This window comes from Hippocampus bargibanti, linkage group LG16 (genome assembly GCF_051943395.1).
Source record: "Hippocampus bargibanti isolate YZ-2025 linkage group LG16, ASM5194339v1, whole genome shotgun sequence".
Taxonomy (NCBI): Eukaryota; Metazoa; Chordata; class Actinopteri; order Syngnathiformes; family Syngnathidae; genus Hippocampus; species Hippocampus bargibanti.
The window spans coordinates 18502478-18521788 of record NC_142749.1 but is presented as its reverse complement, the minus strand read 5'-3'; the positions used below and the strand labels follow the sequence as shown (position 1 = coordinate 18521788).

Here is a 19311-nt window from a genome sequence, read left to right as displayed (position 1 = left end):
AAAGAGACGGACGGCGTCAAATGTTAGTGATGAGAGCAAAGTGGGCGTCGCCGACCATGACCGTAAAACTCACCGTTGTCGGAGTCGCCCGACGTTCCGAGCAGCTCCTTGTATTTGACTTCCACTTCCTGGAAGGACAGCGCAACAACAACAACGTTTAGGCCAACCGCGTGTCGGCGCGTTACCGGAGAAACAAACTGCGGCCCGGGGGCCAAATGGGGTCAATTTTGTCGCGAATGAATTGGGCAGTAGTGCCGTTTAGTTACCTGTGTGTGTGTGTGCCATCTACAGGCTCAATTAGGAACTGCAAATTAGTAATCGGACGAATTAGCCCCACAATTTTCTAAATAAAAAAAATATAAAATGGCGATTTTCTACAATGTTGATTTTCTATTAATTCATTTAAAAAAAAAATCAAAAATTGGGATTTTCTAAAATGTCTCAAATGTAAAAAAAAATCTAAAATGGTGATTTTCTGACTTAGACAAAATTCAAAAATGGTGATTTTCAAAATTTTCTAAAAAATTATAAAATGGTGATTTTTGAATAATTAAAAAAATCCAAAATGTCAAAAAATTCAGATTTTTACAATTTTAAAATGGCGATTTTCTAAAAAAAAAAATCTAAAATGGGGATTGTGTAAATGGCGATTTTTTTTTTTTCTTCCGAATTTTAAAAGTCTACAAAAAAGCGACATTTTTCTGTTTGTTGACCTTGAGGTACTGCAGGTCAGCCTGCAGGAGGCGCAAGTGCGTCATCAGCCGCCGGGTGAGGTTGGTTCGCCCGCCGTTCTCCGACGACAAAAGTTTGCTCATATCCACGTCGTCCGTCGACGGTGCGTCGTCGCCGTGGCGACCGCCACCCGGATCCAGCGCGCCTGCGGAAACACCCACAAAAACACTTTCCTCCGACGCTACCTACTAGCGCCGCGAAAATTTGGGGAATCTTGACCAGAGGCGCACCGTTGGGTTCCGTGTGGACGTGGTGGTCTTTTGGGAAGATGTGGTGGGGGGCGGGCGGACGCAGGGGGGTCGTCGTCGTCGTCTCCTCGGGGCCCCCCATCATGTGCTTGAACAAGAGCTGCTTCAGTAGCATCACTGCAAGCACAAAATACTTTTTGGGGAGTACCTTAGCTTACAAACGCTTTAGCTCACCAAATTTTCACCTTCCTTGGCATACAAACTAGTTTTTGGCGGACGAACCAAATTACACAGTGGCTGGCGGACTAGTTTTCGTCACCCCTTCTCATTGAGTGCAGACCTGGTTTGTTTTCGAGTGGAGTACTTTTGCTATTATGGGAGCGAAAAAGACCCCACCACAGGCTAGTGTTAAGACATTGAAGAAAATTACGGTCAAGCAGAAGGAAATCTTTGAAAAACACCAACGAGGTGTGCGTTTGTGTGACTTAGCGTCCCAGTAGCAGCATGCTAAGTCGACCATTGCTACGTGTGGCTAAGGGTGTTTCTGTGTTGTCTAAGCAACGGTCTCTGGCAAAAGAAGAGGTTGAAAAACTTTTGTTAATTTGGATGAACGAAAAGCAGCTAGCAGGGGACAGTGTGAGTGAGGGTATTATCGCCGAGAAAGCACAGCAACTTCACTCGGATATCATCAAAAGGCAACTATATCAACGACCATCACAAAGGTCAAAAAAACTACTTGATTATACAGTACAGTTTATTTCTTTCATTACAATACAGTAGCACATTTATTATACATACAATGAGGTCTATTTGTGTAGTTTGAAGGCTTATTTGGGTGAAAATTGTGTTTTATGGGGACCCGGGAACGGATTATTCTCATTTTAATGGTTTCCTATGGGAACTTAATGTTTGGAAGACACACTTTTTGCGCACCAGTTGTCCGTGCAGTCAACTTACGCGTCCCCAGAGCTTCTTGGGCTTTGGAGGGCGACGACGGAGAACCCAGGGACGAGGACAAGGCTCCGGCGTCGTCCTCGTCCTCCTCCTCGTCGTCCTGGTCCTCCAGACGAGCGTCCAGGAAGGCCTCCAGCTCTTCCTCATCCACCTCGTCTTCGTCCTCGCCGTCCTCCTCGTCCTCCGACTTGAAGGGGTTGGCGGCACGCGCCGGCATGTCGGGTGAGTCTAGAAAGACCATTCGGTGAGAAAAGCGCCCGTCGGCAACTGCAGACCGGGCCGCTGGGTCAAAGGTCAACTACCTATTGCGTTGTTTATCTGTTTGTGTTTATTTACCTTGTATTTATTTATCGCGCCAGCGTTCTTCACTCTATATCACTCCGGAAGTGACACAGCAGCAAAGTTATGAAAGGAAAGGAAAGAAAGACGTCGAAAAACAAAATACAGGAGCTGCTGGAAAGGCAGCCACTCTGGCGGCGGCCATCTTGAAGTCAAAATAACAAATAATATGACAACGCAGAGTCACTAGTTTACTTTCCTATATTTTGGAATTGTTGTGGTATCGTGTATTAGCTATCTAGCTGGCTGGGTAGCTATCTATTAGCTATGTAGCTAACTAGCTATTTGGCTAGCTATCCAACGTGTCCTGTGACTGTGGATTGACCTTGAGAGTTTTGAAAGGCGCTTAGAAATGAAATATATTGTTATCATTATTAGCGAGCTATCTATTAACTAGCTTTCTATCTATTTGAGTTACTTCCAGGTTGAGTGAATGCTGGCGCGTGTGGCTGCCGCTGCTCACTCACAGAAAAACGTATCCTGCGTCTGTAAAGTGACCTTGAGAGTTTTGAAAGGCGCTTAGAAATGAAATGGATTCTTCTTCTTCTTCTTATTATTATTATTATTATTATTATTATTACCTGAGGTGGCGCCGCTGCCTTTTCCGGGGTTGTCCATCGCGTGGTTGATGATCTCCAGGGCGTCCTGCTCACCTCTGAGGACGGAAAATGTCTTCCGTTGAGACACCGATAACGCCCCGCCACCCTAAAAAAAAAAAAAATCCGGGCGACTTACTGCGTTGGCGTGTTTGGCGCGTGGCCTCCATGCGAATTCGCCTTGATGGATTCGGCGCATTGCGTGATGAGACGCTGCCACCTGGTGGACAGGAGGGACAGTCAAATGCAGCGCAAGTCCACCCGGTCCAAAGGCTCCAACTCACGTCCTCTGGTCCGCCACGGTCTGAGCCGTCAGCTCGTAGATCTGCGCCCCGTTGTCCGACATGGACAGCACGAAGAAGGACTTTTGGTCTGTGGACACCCAAGAGAGCGAGACGGACGAGGACGGCTTAGCAGGTGAAACGCTAGCAATAAAATGCTAATTTATTTATTTATTTATTTATTTTTTTTTTTTGGGGGGGGGGGGGCGGAGTTTACTGGTGGCGACGGGTCTGACGAGGACGCTGGCCAGTTTGAGGACGGGACTGAAGCTCAGCTTGGAGTCAACGGCGCCGGCGGCGTTTTTGCTGTGGAACTTGAGCAGCAGGCGCTCGTCCTGCTTCTGGAGGAGCACCAAGATGTCCTCCAGGAGGAGCGTGTACAGGTCTGGGTCAAAGATCATAAGGGGGTGGGGGCGGGGTCAAAAAATGCACTGGAGACACAAAAGCGCTAATTTGCTGTACTCGAATTATTCTTTTTTGTTTGCTCAGGCCTGAGAAAGAAAGAAGAACTCGGTTGGAGTGAAGGTGAGGAACTCCATTTCAATTGTCATTCAATTGCGGTTTTTTTTAATTGAGGCACAAAAGTGCAAAGTATTCGCTGTACTCGAATTATGCTTTCCTTTTTTTTTTGCTCAGACCTGAGAAAGAAAGAACTAGGTTGACGTGAAGGTGAGGAGCTCCATTTCGATTGTCATCGAGCTGCGTTTTTCTTTATTTAATTTAATTTGTTGTTGTGATGTTGTTTTTTATGAATCATCGTGTTTTGTATCAGGAGGTGTGTTGGCATTGACGTTAGCACTAGCATTATGGGCTAATTTTGATATTATTATATATTTTTTATTTTTTCAGGTTCATACCAATTCTTTTGTCCTTGTTGACTTTCCAGGAGAGCGGCCCCTCGTGGAGCATCTTCCTCTTGGTCAGGTCCAGGTTCTGCAAGGGGAGATGAAAACCCCCCACCTTTTGACGACCAGTCCAAACCGGGCGGTTTTTGTTGCCGTTTCCTACCCGCAGCTCGGCCACCAGCGGGTTCTCGTTGGGCTTGAGCGAGGAGATGTCCAACCGTCTCTGATAGTCCTCCAGCCTCTTTTGAAAAGTTGCAAGTGAGGCGCTTCGGGGTCGCCGTTTGGATTCGGGGTCATCACATTTTTGGTGGATTTCTTTACCTGCTTGTTCTCGGCCTCTTTCACCGCCTGGTTGACGTGGTTGAGAATCTGCCGGCAACATTCGCCGGCCTTTTTCACCTTCTCAGCCTCCTCTTTGTCCTCTGTGGACAAAACAAAGAACCAGTCAGGACCACCTTGTTGAATGACCACCATCTTTGTGTTTATTAGCTAGCTAGCTAGCTAGCTACTGTAGATAACCATGCTATATTGTGTTTATTCTTTGTGTTTATTAGCTAGCTATCTAGCTACGGCATGGAATCATGCTATATTGTGTTTATTAGCTCGCTAGCTAGCTACGGTATACAATCATGCTTCCGGGTTGAGTGACCGCTGGTGCGTGTGGCTGCCGCTGCTCACCCGCAGAAAAAAATATCCTGTGACTATAAAGTGTCCTTGAGAGTTTTGAAAGGCGCTTCTAAATTCAATGTATTATTATTTTGATCAAATCCGAGGCTCGGGTTACCCGTATATTTGGCAATCTTGTCCAGGAGAAGCGGGTACTTGGTGGCTCGCTGCATTTCCACGGGGATGATGTCCTTCAGCTGCAGCCGCCGGCACAGACGGTTGCTCTCGGCCGCCTGGGAAGCAAAGCGGCAAACGGGCGCTAAGAAGCCGCTTGCCGGCGATGGCGTCCCCGGCGTCCTCGGCAATCACCTGCATGAACAAGGTAAACCTGGGGTCCTTCTTCTTCTTGTTTTTGATGAGCTCCAACGCCGACGGTTGGTTGCTGCAGAACGTGGCCACCGCGCGCCGCATCTTCTCCTCTTCCTCGCCGCCGAACTGCAATTCGCCGCCAGAAACACCCCCCCAAAAAAAGACCATTTTGGTGCTTCGTGGTATCATATCGATAATGCATTGCGATATCCTTGATGCCTCATTGTATTGTATTTCATTGCGATATCGTTGATACCTCGCTTTATCGTATCAATAATGTGTTGCAATATCAGATAACTCACCGTATCATATTGCATTTTGATATTGTATCGATAATGCATTATGATACAGTTGATGCTGTATCATTGATAATGCATTGCAATATCGTTGATATTTCACTCGTATTTCATTGAGATGTCGATACTTCACAGTATCATATCCATAATGTGTTGCGATATCATTGATAGCTCACTGTATCATATCGATAATGCGTTGTGATATCGTTGATGCTTCACTGTATCATATGGATAGTGTGTTGCGATATCATTGATACCTCGCTGTATCACATCAATGTATTGCAATATCGTTGATACCTCTCTGTATCTCATAGTGCATTTTGAGATCATTGATGCCTCGCTGTATCATATCGATAATGCATTGCAATATTGTTCATGCCTGGCTGTACCGTATCGATAATGCACGATGATATCATTGACGCCTTGCTATATCGCATCAATAATGCATCGGTATATCATTGATACATCACTTTATCGTATTTCATTGCGATATCGACAGTGTGTTGCAATATTGTTAATACCCGACTGTATCATATTGCATTTTGATATCATCGATGCCTCATACCCAAGCCAAGAGATCCTCTCCGATGTGCCCGATGACGGACGTCTCACTCCTTTTCCTGACGGCCGCCATTTGCTCGGTGAAGGAAACTGGAGGGAAAAGATCCGCAACGACATTGATAAGGTGCGCCCGCGATCCCTTCATTGATTTTCCAAAAGTTGTCGGCAAAGTTGACGACTTGTCGGTGGAAATTGGCGGCGGTCACCCACCGTGCAGCTGGACGATGTCGTCCAGGTTGGTGAAGATGCTCTTGACGTCGTCCGGCGGCAAGATGGCGTCGCGGCTCAGCCGCTGGCAGAAGACGCCGTCCAACACCTTCAGCATGCGCAAGTGGGCCCGCTCCGTGTAGAACAGTTCTGCGCAGCCAAACGCCAACATTTTAGCCCGCCGGGTACGCCGTTGGTCTTTCATATCATGCGCTCTCACAAAATGGCGACACCGCCGCCGCGTATCGTATCACTGGGGGCTCCCATTCCAGCTAATGCTAACGCTAATTTTAATGGTAACGCTAATGATATCACCAGTGCTTATGCTAAGGCTGATACTAACGTTAATGCTAACTCTAATGCTAATGCTAACTCTAATGCCAACGCTCATGCTAACGCTAATGCCCATGCTAATGCCAACTCTAATGCTAATGCTAACACTAACTCTAATGCCAATGCTCATGCTCACGCTAATGCCCATGCTAATGCTAACGCCAACGCTAATGCCAATGCTAATGCCAATGCTAACACTAACGCTAATGATAACGCTAATGCTAACGCAACTGGCCGATGTCCAGATTTGATATCCGGGCTCACCATTGATGACTTCCTGCCTCTTGATTTCCTGCGGCGGCAGCGCGGCTAAAACCTGGCGGCTAACGAGACTGCGCCAGTTGAGCGGATCGTCCTCGCCGCCGACCTCGCGCGCCTGCTCGTCCTCGCTGGTCACGTCCGCCGCGCACGTCACTTCCATCCTGCCAACATACCCAATGACAATTTCGCGTTTCACGTTAGCGTTTTTTGTCATTTGTTAGCATGAAGCTAAAGGCGGACCTGAAGGCCTCGTGGTCTCCTTCTTCGTTAGCGTTTTTGTCGTTTGCTAGCATGAAGTTCGTTAGCATTTTTTGTCATTTGTTAGCATGAAGCTAAAGGCGGACCTGAAGGCCTCGTGGTCTCCTTCTTCGTTAGCGTTTTTGTCGTTTGCTAGCATGAAGTTCGTTAGCATTTTTTGTCATTTGTTAGCATGAAGCTAAAGGCGGACCTGAAGGCGTCGTGGTCTCCTTCTTCCTGCAAGTCGTCCAAGTTGGAAGGACCAAAGTCAAATTGTGTGGCGGTGGGGCCGCCGACGCCATCTTGGTGCTCGCCGCCGATTGAAACCTCGCCGATTCGGGATTGGACACAGAGCGGTGAGACGTCTGCATAGGGGGCGGGGACAGTTGTCATAGCGATCGCTAACCCTCCCGACGCGGTCCCGGCCAACGTTTCCTTACTGCTGTCCGAATCGTGACCGCTGGCGTCCGACGCGGTGGCGGCGGTGGGCGAGCCGTGCACGGACGAGGGACTGGAAAGGTCCGAGCTCTCGCCGGCGTGATTCCCGCGGCTCCTTCCGGAATTCAAAGGCGACCAATCGGGCGGCTCGGGGGCCCCCGAAGCCGTCTGGGGGAGGAGCTTCGGGGAACGCTGCTTGTTCGCCTCTGCCGTCTTGCCTGCTGCGCAAAATAGTCCAAAAGTCATTTGAATTGCCGATCAAGGGCTGGTCAGACCTCTGGCAATGTTTTTTCCTTTTCGTGAAGGGGCAGCATTTCTCTTTTTTCCCATGTTAGCGCTTTCTTACAGCTTCAGCTGTTGTTAAAGCGCTATATAAATCAAGATGGATCATCCGCCCCCATTTCAAGCTCATATAACTCCAGACCCATATCACTTTTTTTCTGATGAATATAGAGTCTTAAGGTTTCTAACATTGCATTGAATGTTGATGTATTCCTAAAACTCCATAATAATAATAATCCTTTGTATTTATAAGCGCCTTTCAAAACTCTCAAGGTCACTTTTCAGTCACAGGATAAGTTTTTTTCTTGGGTGAGCAGTGGCAGCCACACGCGTTAGCGTTCACTCAACCCAGAAGTATCTCGAATCGGCGGAAAGCTAGCTAACTAGCTAGCTAGTTGATAGCTAATAGATAGCCAGATAGACAGCCGGTTACATAGCTAGTAGATAGCCAGCTAGGCTGCTAGCTAGATAACCAGCTAAATAGCCAGGCAGATAGCTAGCAGTATCGTGTGGGTCCTGGAATTGGAGCGACAATGACAAAAACCCTGGCACTGGAGTGGACAACTTGGTTTGGTCCTCACCCAAGGCCGAGTCCACTCGGCTCAAACGGCGCGGCGGGACCAGGATGTTGGGGAAACGAGGCTTTTTCACCTTCTCGTCGCCTTCCTTGTCGGGTTTGATGCTTTTCTGTTGGGGTCAGGGGTCAGGGGGTCATTTATTATTTTTTTTTTTTGGGGGGGGAGTAGCTAGCGGGCGCACGTCACCTTGATTTTGGGCAGGAAGTTGATTCGCGCTCGTTTGTGTTCCAGGCCTCGAGGCTCCTTGACTTTGACGCCGAGGTGCTTCATGTACGTCACGATGACGTACTGCATCGTTTGGCTGCCACCGAAACACCCCAACAACAAACAACAACAACAAACAACAACATTGCTCTCCATTAGCGACGGATGGATGCTAACGAAAGGCACGCCGGGGGCGGGGTAAGTGTGTCAAAGGGGCCTTTATACCTTTTTTCCTCCTCGGAAGGTTGAGATGTGAACCTGCCACAGGAAAATTGCCCTTAGCATCATTAAAAAAATAAAATCAAATAAAAAGCCCATATTTCGTCACTAGCGATGCGTAAATGTTTGCTTTTGTATTTCATCCATTGATTAATACAAGTCATACTCAGACAATTTTAATAGTATGAAAAAAAAAATCATTCAAGTCATTCAACTTCAAATGTGAAATTAATCTATTATTTCCACTCGTAACATGCATTGGAAGATATTTCATGCTTTTATTTGTTCGGATTTTATTGATTATATATTGTCAATACAAAAAAAATTATCAAAAAATGAAATTAACTCATTTTTCTCCATTTATTTCACATGATATTCAAATGTAATATATATATAAAGTATATATATATATATATATATATATATATATATATATATATATATATATATATATATATATATATATATATATATATATATATATATATATATATATTCAATTCAATTGAATATTATTCAAATGTAATACATTTTATTTATACATATATACATATATTGATATATATAATAGACGGAAAAAATTAGTTTGTTTCATGTGATATTTTAATGTAATACAATTAAATTAGAAAATCACATGAAATACAGTTTTCTTGTTTAAAAAAATGATAATTAATTTAATAAAATTAATTACATTAGAATATCACATAAAATATACATTTTTTTGTGTTTAAAAAAATGATAATTAATTTAATAAAATTAATTAAATTAGAACATCACATAAAATATACAAATTTTGTGTTTAAAAATTATTAATAAAAAACGTGAAACAAATAGAAAAAATAGTTCATTTCTTGTGATATTTAATTTTTTTTTTTGGACTGATTTTGCAGTTTTCATGAGCTATAAGCCATAATCATCCATCCAAATTGTAATCAAATAAAAGCTTGAAATATCTTCCAACGCATGTTATGAGTCGAAATACTAGATGTACGTCCTCATTTAGGTTGAAGGACTAAAATGAATGTACTTTTTCATGATATTCAAATTTTCAGAGTATTTCATCTGATCAGATGAAAGTCTTTGACTAATCAATCGACTGTCAACGGCGGCTGAGGCGAAAGTATCAAAAGATCTCACAGGACGTCGTCGATCTTGGCCAGGATGCGTTCGGCGCAGGAGCATTGCCTCTCCCACGCCAGCGGCCGGTCGGCGTCCATCTTGGAGAGGTCGTCCTCGGCCAGGGTTAGCCCCATGCTACGCTTTTGCCGGAAGTCTTCCAGGTTTTTGTGCAAGTCCGGCATGAGCGAGTCCTGCATGCTTTGCGTGTAGTTCTTGCACGTCTCCTCCGGGATCAACTCCAGCCGCCGTTTGTCTGTTTGTCACATGGTTAGCAACACCCGCTAGCTCGCTAAGCGTTTCTGGATTTTCTTACCAAGTTCTGTCGCGATGGCGTCTGGCACCGCCACTTTGAGATTCTACAACACAAACACCCGCACATAAGTTTAATTTAAAAATCAATACTAGTTCACGGGAAAAAAATATGCTAATTTAACTCATTCACTGCCAGACAATGTGCAAAAATGCAACCGCTGCAGTGCCAGGGTTTTTGTCATTTTCACTCCAATTCCAGGACCCACATAAATTTTGAGTTTTACGACAACATAAACATTCACTTCAGCAGCGTTACAAACCTTAGACTTTCTTCTTTCATCAGAAAAAAAAATAGTTATTTCCTAAGTTATCTGGGTCTGGAGTTATCTGAGCTTGAAATGGGGGCAAATGTCCAAAATCCAATGCAATACATACAAATTGGTTGATATAGCGCTTTAACAAAGCGCTAACATGGACATCTACCGAGCTAGCTATCTAGCTGGCTAGCTTTCTATCCATTTGAGTTATTCCGGGTTGAGTGAACGCTGGCGCGTGTGGCTGCCACTGCTCACCCACAGAAAAAAACTGATCCTGTGACTGTAAAGTGACCTTGAGAGTTTTGAAAGACGAAATCAAATGGATTATTATTAATATTATTATGATTGTTATTATTATAAAAGGGAGGGAAAAAACATTGCCAGAGGTCTGACCAGCGCTGTATCGGCAGCCAAGCATGAAACACCAAAACCCTACATCATATTTTCAATTCCCGAATAAATTGGCAGCGAATGAGTTAATAACTATTTGCTGACGATACAACAGCTGCGACTCAGATAACAGATGCCCGGGCCACTTCATTTTAAAAAAACGAAATGACCAAAAAATATGAAATATTAAGAAATGAGATTAAAAAAAAACAATCAACCGCAGTTCGATCCAGAAAGAGCGAGTGAAATTCCAGGAAGAATCGCCGACTTTCTTTGCCGTTGGTTTGCTTGTGGATTTCGGCATACAGGAAACACAACTGCGGACAAAAACAAGACACAAAATGGAGGACGGGGTCGAAAGAGGGCGTGTCCGATATCGCCATCGCGACCTACCAGGGGGGCGGGGTCAAACTGCGAAACCACGTGATGCAGGAAGACGGCCAGGTGGGCGGGGCGACCCTTGAGCAAGTCGATGCTCTGGAAGTAGCCGCACTGACCGTTTGTCTGAAAACAAACAAACCGCTACGCTAACGTTGCGCAGTTAAAAAAAAAAAAAAAAAAACGAGCATTAGCATGTAGTACCTGCTCCTGATGAGAATCAAAGTAGTCGTCTTCGGCGCCGATGATCTGCGGGTGGAGGAGGTACGGCGGGCTGCCCGCCGTGTAGCGACCGCCGTTGTCCTGAGACATCAAGAACGTCCACATTTAACATCAAAATTGATTGATTTTTTTAGTAATTTATTCATTTATGAAGCAAGAAAGTCATTCGCAAAACTGAATTAGCTCGTTAGCCCGCGGCCGGCGCTAGCATGACATTTCACGTTAGATGGGGTGAAAACATCCTCCGCGGTCGCGTTACAATTAAAGTCACATTTAAGCAAAATTAGTTGTCGAAAGGCTAAATCGCTAGCATTAGCTAATAGCAACGGCCATTTCTTTCATGTTCCTGACATGCTAGCCTTCAAGTTAGCGTCTCCATTTTCGCTTTACAAATAAAGTCACATTTTCTATTAGGAAAATCAAAATTAGTTGTCGAAAGGCTAAATTGCTAGCATTAGCTAATAGCGACCGCCATTTCTTTCCTCTTCCTGACATGCTAGCCTTTATTGATGTGAAAATTGAGCTTTTCAATAAAAGAAAGCATATTTATGGATTAAATATGAAGACGTTGAACGTGTCCAACGGCGAACAAAAAGTAAGATGTCCGCCATCTTCTCACACCGCTAATCCAAACACAGGCGGGACCATAAACACAACAATTAGGCTAAATTGATTGTTTAGTCTGGTTTAGGGTTAGCGGAGGTGGGGGGTGGCTAATTCCAGGAAACTTTTCCAAGGGGGGGGGGGGGCGCTAAGTGTTTGGTGGCTATTTAAAGACTTGCGGCCGCAACGACAACATTGTTATGAAAGAGCCGCGGCTACGGTCACTTCCTGTTTACATCTGATGTGGAGGGCGGGGCTTGGGGGGGGGGGGGGGCGCTTGATTTCTAAGCTTTGATTGCAGACAAGTAAGCAAAAGTATATTTTCTGGTTGTATGTGTGTGTGTAAATCGGTGCGTACGAACTTACCGAAGCGCCGCTAATGTCGCTAATGTCGTCCGCCGGTGATGGTATGCTAGCGTCACCCTCTTCGTTTTCAGTGTTCCTGAAGTCGATCGATCCCTCCTGGACATCAATCAATCAATCAATACCAAACATGTGAACAATAGATACTGGCAAGCTGTCTCGCTAGCTATCTATTAGCTGTATAGCAATATAACTTTTAGATTATTATTATTATAAAAGATACCTGAAATTAGAGGAAATGTCAGTGCCAGGCCACCAGGGGGCGGAATATTTGCATGTGTGTATCCAAAGAGGCTCATTTCCTTAGCCCGTTACGTGTTATCATTATGCTACCACTTAACTTCAATTAGCCCGACTCTCAAGTCAATGTTGGCATTTTGTGATGACCGAGCCACCCCATGACTGACCCGTGCTCTGTTTACCCCATCGTGCAGAGACGCCTCGGGGCTGCAGGTGGCGCCGCCGTGTCGCTCGCCGCTCGGTGAATTTTGCAACGACTGGTCGCTGCCGATTTCCTCTTCCTCGTCCAACGTGTCTTCGTCATCTTCGTCCAGTTGGATCCTCGGAAGACCCGGAGGTCTTCCGAGCACCGTAAGTGCTACGTAGGAGCCGGCTAAGTGCGGTGAATGTACACAAGTTTAGCACGTGCTAGTTAGCGCGCGAAACGACATGCGTGCATACTTACATTTGATCAGCTTTACAACCTCGGTGTGATTAGAATGTGTAACTAAGGTCCCGTTCACCTACAACAACAACAACAACAACAACAACAACAACAATAAAATATCAAATGAAATCAGTCGGAAATATTTGAAGCGTTTTTTTCTGTTTGAAGCGCTTCACAATGAAAACATGTCAATTCCTAAAATCAATCAACCCCCCAAATTTGCCCCATTTTCTGCCGCTTATCCGTCCTAATCAGATGCCCGAGCCACTTCATATTATAATAATAATAATAGATCAAAATGAATGACAACGATGCATTGACAACATTTTGACCATCTTTCCATGTCAAAATATGACATTTTGTTTTTGTTTAGTTTTTTTCGGCTGATATTATTTTGGGCTACTTTTCAGCAGCTGCCACGCCTCCCCAAAGTGGAGCGCCTACCGTGGTTCCAGTTTAGCCTTCAAATGCCGAATAAAATGAAAATGATCGGATCCATCACCTTGATGATTCGATCTCCAGTTTGGACCCCCGCACGCATTGCGGCTCCGTCTGTTAAAATGGGAAACCGAAGAAGAAGCGTCAGTGTGCTAGCGTAGCGTTGTAGCATTGTAGCGTTGAAGGGGCACGGGGAGATCCTCACCTTCCTTGACCAGCTGCACAAACACGGGGTTGTCTCCGCTCACCGTCAGCCCAAAGCCATTTTCGTCCCTCTGGATGATCACGCAGCGCTGGACCAGGCCTGTCGTAAGCATCAGACGCGCTCATTACACGCTACGCTAAAACGCGGCTAACATGGCACAAATATTGAAAAATGCGGCGTCTGGATGGATGCATGGAGCGTCATGCGTAGGTGGAATGGTCGCCGCTTGGAATTGAAGCGGATTGACGCGGTCAAGCGACTCGGCTTTTAAGTGTTCGGCAGTTCAGGTTGCGCTCTCTCACCCACCGGTGGGGTCAAAGTCGTGTTTGAGTGAAACGGAGCATTTGTCGTTCTTTGGCTTCTTCTCTGCAGGCTCCTTGTTGAGAATGCTCGGGGTCCTGAAAAGACAACACAAACAGGAAGTGAACCTTTAGAAAGATGGCCGCCATGAAAAACACTTTTAGAACGCCTCGTCGCCCGTCAGTGAACTAGTTTTCGGCAGACGAACCAAACCACACGGAGCGCCATGGTGGCTGGCGGACTAGTTTTCGTCACCCCCTTTCTTTGTGTGACTTAGCGTCCCAGTAGCAGTATGCTAAGTCGACCATTGCTACGTGTGGCTAAGGGTCTTTCTGTGTTTTCTAAGCAACGGTCTCAGGCAATAGAAGAGGTTGAAAAACTTCTATTGATTTGGATTCATGAAAAGCAGCTAGCAGGGGACAGCGTGAGTGAGGGTATTATGGCCGAAAAAGCACGGCAACTTCACTCGGATATCATCAAGAGGCAACTACATCAACGGCCATCACAAAGGTCAATAAAACCACTTGATTATACAGTGCAGTTTATTTCTTTCATTACAATAGCACATTTATTATACATAAAATAAGGTATATTGTGTGTAGTTTTAAGGCTTATTTTGTAGAAAATTATGTTTTATGGGGACCTGAGAATGGATTATTCTCATTTTAAGGGTTTCTTATGGGAAATGAATGTTTGAAAGACAAACTTTTCGCCTTAAACACACTTTCTTGGAATCAATTACGTTTGTAAGCTGAGGTATGTAAGTATGGACTTCCGAGTGCCCCGTTGTGGCCCTTGTGCACGTGATCCGGCCATATTTACTTGGACTCACATATTTCGGAATGAGTCATCATTAAAATTGAAAATATCATTTAAAAACCTTTTTTTTTTGTTTAATTTCATGACACGGTTCTGAGGGTCTTTATATATAAAGTTGCCCGCCACGACTTCCCGAAGTAGGAGAAGGCTTTGTTTATGGTGACAATGGAGGCCCCCGGGCTTCCTTTTCAACAATGGCCACACCACGTCACAGTGGGAGGGGGAGGGCGGTGGGAGGCCTGCAGGGGCGGGGGGGGGGGGGGGGGGGGGGGGGGGGGGGTTACGATTCCCGGAAAGCGACGGACAGCAGGAAGTTTTTTTCTTTTTTGGTTCCCCCTCGAGACTCCTGAATGCCGTTACAAAGCTGGGAAAGATGGCGGCACAGCGCACGACGGCGATGCTTGCACGGGGGGCTTAGCGGGTCACTCTAGTTAGCGCGTGCTAACGTGTTGAGACTCGCTGTTTTTGTTGTTTTTTTTTTCCAGAAGAGCTGCCCGTTGTTTCTTTGTATGAAGAAAAGACAGAAGCAAAATAATAATAATAATAATTAATAATAATATTAATAAAACATCATGTGCTGCTAGCATAGCAAAAGACAAACACAAACAATACATACTAAATAAATAAATAACCAACTCGCAGACGACAACCAAGGACGCCTTCACAATCGGTTCTGAAGGCCCTGCAGCGTCCAATAAGTGTCAATCCAACTGTTGCTTGAATCAATTCCATTTGGAGTTAGCGGCACTCAAGGCCTTCCTTCTCGCAAGCCCTTCTTATTTCCTGGCTAACGCTACCCTCTAGTGGACTTATCGTCAATCACACCGCATCATCACAAGTACAGTGATACCTCAGCTTACGAACTTAATTGGGTCCCAGAAAATGTGTATAAGGCAAAAAGTTTGTCTTCCAAGCATTTATATCCCATAAGAAACCATTAAAATGAGAATAATCCGTTCCCAGTTCCCCATAAAACATCATTTTCTAATTGTCTAAGCCTTAAAACTACACAAAATAGACCTTATTGTATGTATAATAAATGTGCTGTTGTATTGTAATTAAAAATACTCTGTACAGTATAATAAAGTCATTTTATTGACCTTTATGATGGTCGTTAATGTCGTTGCCTCTTGATGATATCCGAGTAAAGTTGCCGTGCTTTCTGCGCGATAATACCCTCACTCACACTGTCCCTTGCTAGCTGCTTTTCGTTCATCCAAATCAGCAGAGGTTTTTCAGACCGTTGCTTAGACAACACAGAAACATCCTGAGGTGGGCCACCGAGGCGCCGTGTGGTTTGGTTCGTCCGCCGAAAACTAGTTCGTCAGCCAAGCTCGCGAATTTAATGTTTGTAAGGCGGAAAATTTTGTGAGCTAAAGCGTTCATAAACTGAGGTGTCACTGTAGTTGTATTGATTCCGAAGTAGCACTAGTGAAGGCCTAGCTGTCAAATACACGACTCAGCGCTGATTTGCGTGGTGAGAAATTGTTGAAAAGTGGCGTCCTTTTCACCGCCTGCCAAGCACTTGGCCACCTTTAGTTTGATTTCAAAGCTTTCGGGACATTTCCAAGGATGTTAGCTGAACATCCTCTCCTAGCTACCCATCAGATTACAACAAGAATGTTGGACGGAGTTTATTTTCTTCTTTTTTTTTTTTTTTTTTTGGGGGGGGGGGGGCGGAGTTTGGCTATTTTTAGAACGGCTGCCGCGTTCTCCAAATCTTGCCCATTACGTGACGGAGCGCCACATTGTTGTTGCAGTGATAAGAGGCCAAGGGGATTTCGGAGGAGGGGGTCATTGGGGCGGGCCTGCAGTTGACTACTAGCGCCTGTCCACTTTTAACTCACAACCGGCAAAGATGCGAATTAGCTCGGCGGATTCTTTCCTCTGAGAAACGCTCGGAAAGGAGAGGAAAAAAGGGAGAAAAAAAGTTGGCACGGCTGTTGCCGGGCAACTCAACCTTTTTTTTTCGTCTTCCTGCTCTTCCTGCTTCAGATAATAGAACGCAAATGAGGCCAAAGATTCGGGAAAAGGGGCGGTGGGGAACGCCCTCCATCGTATATGAAATATGAAATGAAGAAATGTATGATTTCGTGGACACCTGCTTCTGTTGTTTACTAGTTTTACACACAAACAAATGCAGATTGAGTGTTTTGTTTTTTCTTCATGCCAACCGCATGAGGCCAACCGGAACAGGCTCAGTTGACCCTCTTCCGGGCGACAATATGGCTAAGGCAGCTCTCGGCTTGCTTTCGTTCAAACTTTACGACAAAAGTCTATTTTCACCAGTGGTGGGCCGTCAGGGCCTGCAAGGCCTTCTCTGCTGGCCTAAAAATCACAGATTTTCTATTTTGTCTGAGCTCAACAGCTAGTTAGCTAATACACTGAATGTCACTATTAAATACACAGATAGAAAGCTAGCTAGCCAGCTTGTAGATAGCTAATAAATAGCCAACAGATAGCTAGCCAGATAGCTGGCCACCCAGACAGCTCTATAGCTAACAGCTAGCTAGCCAGATAGTCAGTTACCTAACGCCGTCAGACGGGTGTGGCGGAAATACCCAGTAGCACTATTGAAGGCCTAAGGTTGACAACACTGATTTTCACATTTGCTAGCCTCGTGCTAACATGCCGATAAAGTTTATTATCGACTTTTTTTCCAACAGCGTTGGCTAAAATTCCAAAAGTTGCTGATGTTCATCGCATCTGTTATCGTGATGCTGAGTTGAGGCGTTCGAGAGCCCCGTTTTGTCGATTTGAAACGTGACGTTGCGGAGGAAAAAAGAGCCTCATTGTTGCAGAGGGTCAGCAAATCAAATGAGCGATTGTTTTGATGCTCGACCACCAACGTGTGGGTGACTTTAATTAGGGGCTTTTTTCTTCTTCTTCTTCTCTTCTTCAGCGTGCTTGGGTGAAAGCCAGAAAAATTGCCTTTCAATTGACTTCCTTGACATGTCGTGGCTATGAAAAGTCTACACACCCCTTATTCAAATGCCGTTTCTTAACTCTTAACTTCAAAACTCTCAAGGTCACTTTACAGTCACAGGATCAGTTTTTCTGCGGGTGAGCAGCGGCAGCCACACACGCCAGCGTTCACTCAACCGGGAAGTCACTCAAATAGATAGAAAGCTAGCTAGCTAACAGATAGCTACTTTACAGTCACATGATACGTTTTTCTGTGGGTTAGTAGCGACAGGCACATGCGGCAGCCTTCACTCAACCTGGAAGTAACTCAAATAGATAGAAAACTAGCTAGCTAGCTAATAGATAGCTACTTTACAGTTACGGTAGTTTTTTTGTGGGTTAGCAGTGAGTAAAAAAAGTAATACAAGTAAAAAAATGACTGTTATTGTGGTTTACATAAGACAATTTGCACTTTTGGTTCGGACTTGAGCTAGCATCATGAAAATTCACAAGCTTGATTTGCTTTCGCGGGCCGAATAAAATAACATGGCGGGCCAGATTTGGCCCCAGGGCCTTTACTTGGAGACCTGTGATTTGGATGAGTATAATCTAAATGTAATAGTATTGAGGGTGACTTTGGACATTTCCTTCCACGGTTTAACATAACTAACGATCCCAAAGTCGAACTGTTTAGCTCAATGTTTGCTTGCGCTAAAACATTGCCTCTCATCACCTAAATCGGATCGAAAAGCTGCTTCTGATATCCTGATATTATGTCGACATAGCTTTAATTCGGTGCTTTGAGTCGTCCCAACCACCTTCCCTTTAAAAAAAAGCTAATTTAAAGTAGCCGCGATCAATTCAACTTTCGAGGTTATTGACATGACGATCTTGTCGATCGATCGATCGATCAGGCGTTTACGTCACGGACACAAGCACACAGTCCCCGGACTTCACTTTGAAAACACAACTTTTCGCGACGTTTCGCTTATCGTTATGCAACTTTGTTTTTAAAACATCAGCCAGTTTACCTATCGGTGAGCGTCGTCTGTGTCCCGCTCATTGGGCTTCCCTTGCTCGGTGTCCAACTTTGTTTTTTCTTCTTCTTCAGCCGAATAACATGTTTATAACGACGTTTTAGTGGGATAAAAAACAACACTTGTCACTTCGGGCTTGGTGAAGCATCCAACCGGAGTCCGTTATATTCGTTTTTAGGGAGTGTTTCCTGGAAGAAGAAAAAAAAAATCACAACTGCCGCTCTTCCAAAGCTTTTTTTTACCCCACTCGGAGTCTTATTGTATTTTATCCACCCTTTGTCTTGTTTGAAAACAAATAAAAAAAAGACGTAAAGACACTCCCGTGACGGTTGTATCTTTATTTTCCGTGGGAAAATGTTCCCTCATGACACCGTGGTGTCATGGATGGATCCTGGAGGGGTGAGGGGCGGGGAAGCTGGAGGGGGGGGGGGGGGTCGTGTCAAACTTCGGCCGGGTTTGAAAATCCACAATTAAAAGTTCGCCGTTGCGTCCCCTGTCAAAGGCGTCGTCTCTTTATCTCCGATTCAGACCAGTGGAAGTGTTTTACCCCCAATCAAAGTTCTTGAGGATGCCAAATGAAAGGAAATGCCTTCGCCTCTGTCCTCTTGTCTTCCCCTCAGTTGGCAAAAAGCGATGCGTTCAAATGCTCGTTGTAATCCTTCGATGGCTTGAGTAAAACTGCAAAAAATGAAATAAAAATTGATATTTCTCCTCTATCCTGGAAGTGAATGACATACAAATAATAAAGAAATTACCCAAAAAAAACAAAAA

At 44.9% G+C, this 19311-nt stretch overlaps 1 protein-coding gene across 4 annotated transcripts in view; it reads right to left on the bottom strand.

Annotated features, from left to right (window-relative positions):
* arhgef12b (Rho guanine nucleotide exchange factor 12b) overlaps positions 1-19311 on the bottom strand; it is a 21355-nt gene extending 2044 nt beyond the window's left edge. The window contains exons 1-33 of one of the 4 annotated variants that reach the window (XM_089016691.1): positions 18535-19306; positions 13787-13878; positions 13481-13579; positions 13340-13389; positions 12856-12913; positions 12578-12783; positions 12174-12269; positions 11187-11285; positions 10998-11108; positions 10823-10921; positions 9959-10001; positions 9664-9898; positions 8533-8565; positions 8290-8404; positions 8107-8212; positions 7246-7461; positions 7017-7170; positions 6572-6729; positions 5978-6124; positions 5772-5857; positions 4911-5036; positions 4720-4834; positions 4257-4357; positions 4099-4176; positions 3948-4023; positions 3308-3475; positions 3094-3181; positions 2949-3029; positions 2795-2868; positions 1878-2102; positions 963-1097; positions 714-877; positions 74-128 (exon numbers count right to left, since the gene is read on the bottom strand). In XM_089016691.1, the coding sequence (XP_088872817.1) occupies positions 74-128; positions 714-877; positions 963-1097; positions 1878-2102; positions 2795-2868; positions 2949-3029; positions 3094-3181; positions 3308-3475; positions 3948-4023; positions 4099-4176; positions 4257-4357; positions 4720-4834; positions 4911-5036; positions 5772-5857; positions 5978-6124; positions 6572-6729; positions 7017-7170; positions 7246-7461; positions 8107-8212; positions 8290-8404; positions 8533-8565; positions 9664-9898; positions 9959-10001; positions 10823-10921; positions 10998-11108; positions 11187-11285; positions 12174-12269; positions 12578-12783; positions 12856-12913; positions 13340-13389; positions 13481-13579; positions 13787-13878; positions 18535-18566 (3721 nt within the window). In that variant the 5' untranslated portion in view covers positions 18567-19306. Of the gene's footprint in view, positions 1-73; positions 129-713; positions 878-962; positions 1098-1877; positions 2103-2794; positions 2869-2948; positions 3030-3093; positions 3182-3307; positions 3476-3947; positions 4024-4098; positions 4177-4256; positions 4358-4719; positions 4835-4910; positions 5037-5771; positions 5858-5977; positions 6125-6571; positions 6730-7016; positions 7465-8106; positions 8213-8289; positions 8405-8532; positions 8566-9663; positions 9899-9958; positions 10002-10822; positions 10922-10997; positions 11109-11186; positions 11286-12173; positions 12270-12577; positions 12784-12855; positions 12914-13339; positions 13390-13480; positions 13580-13786; positions 13879-18534 lie in introns of all 4 variants that reach the window. The other 3 variants (XM_089016690.1, XM_089016692.1, XM_089016689.1) reach the window with 3 other exon arrangements.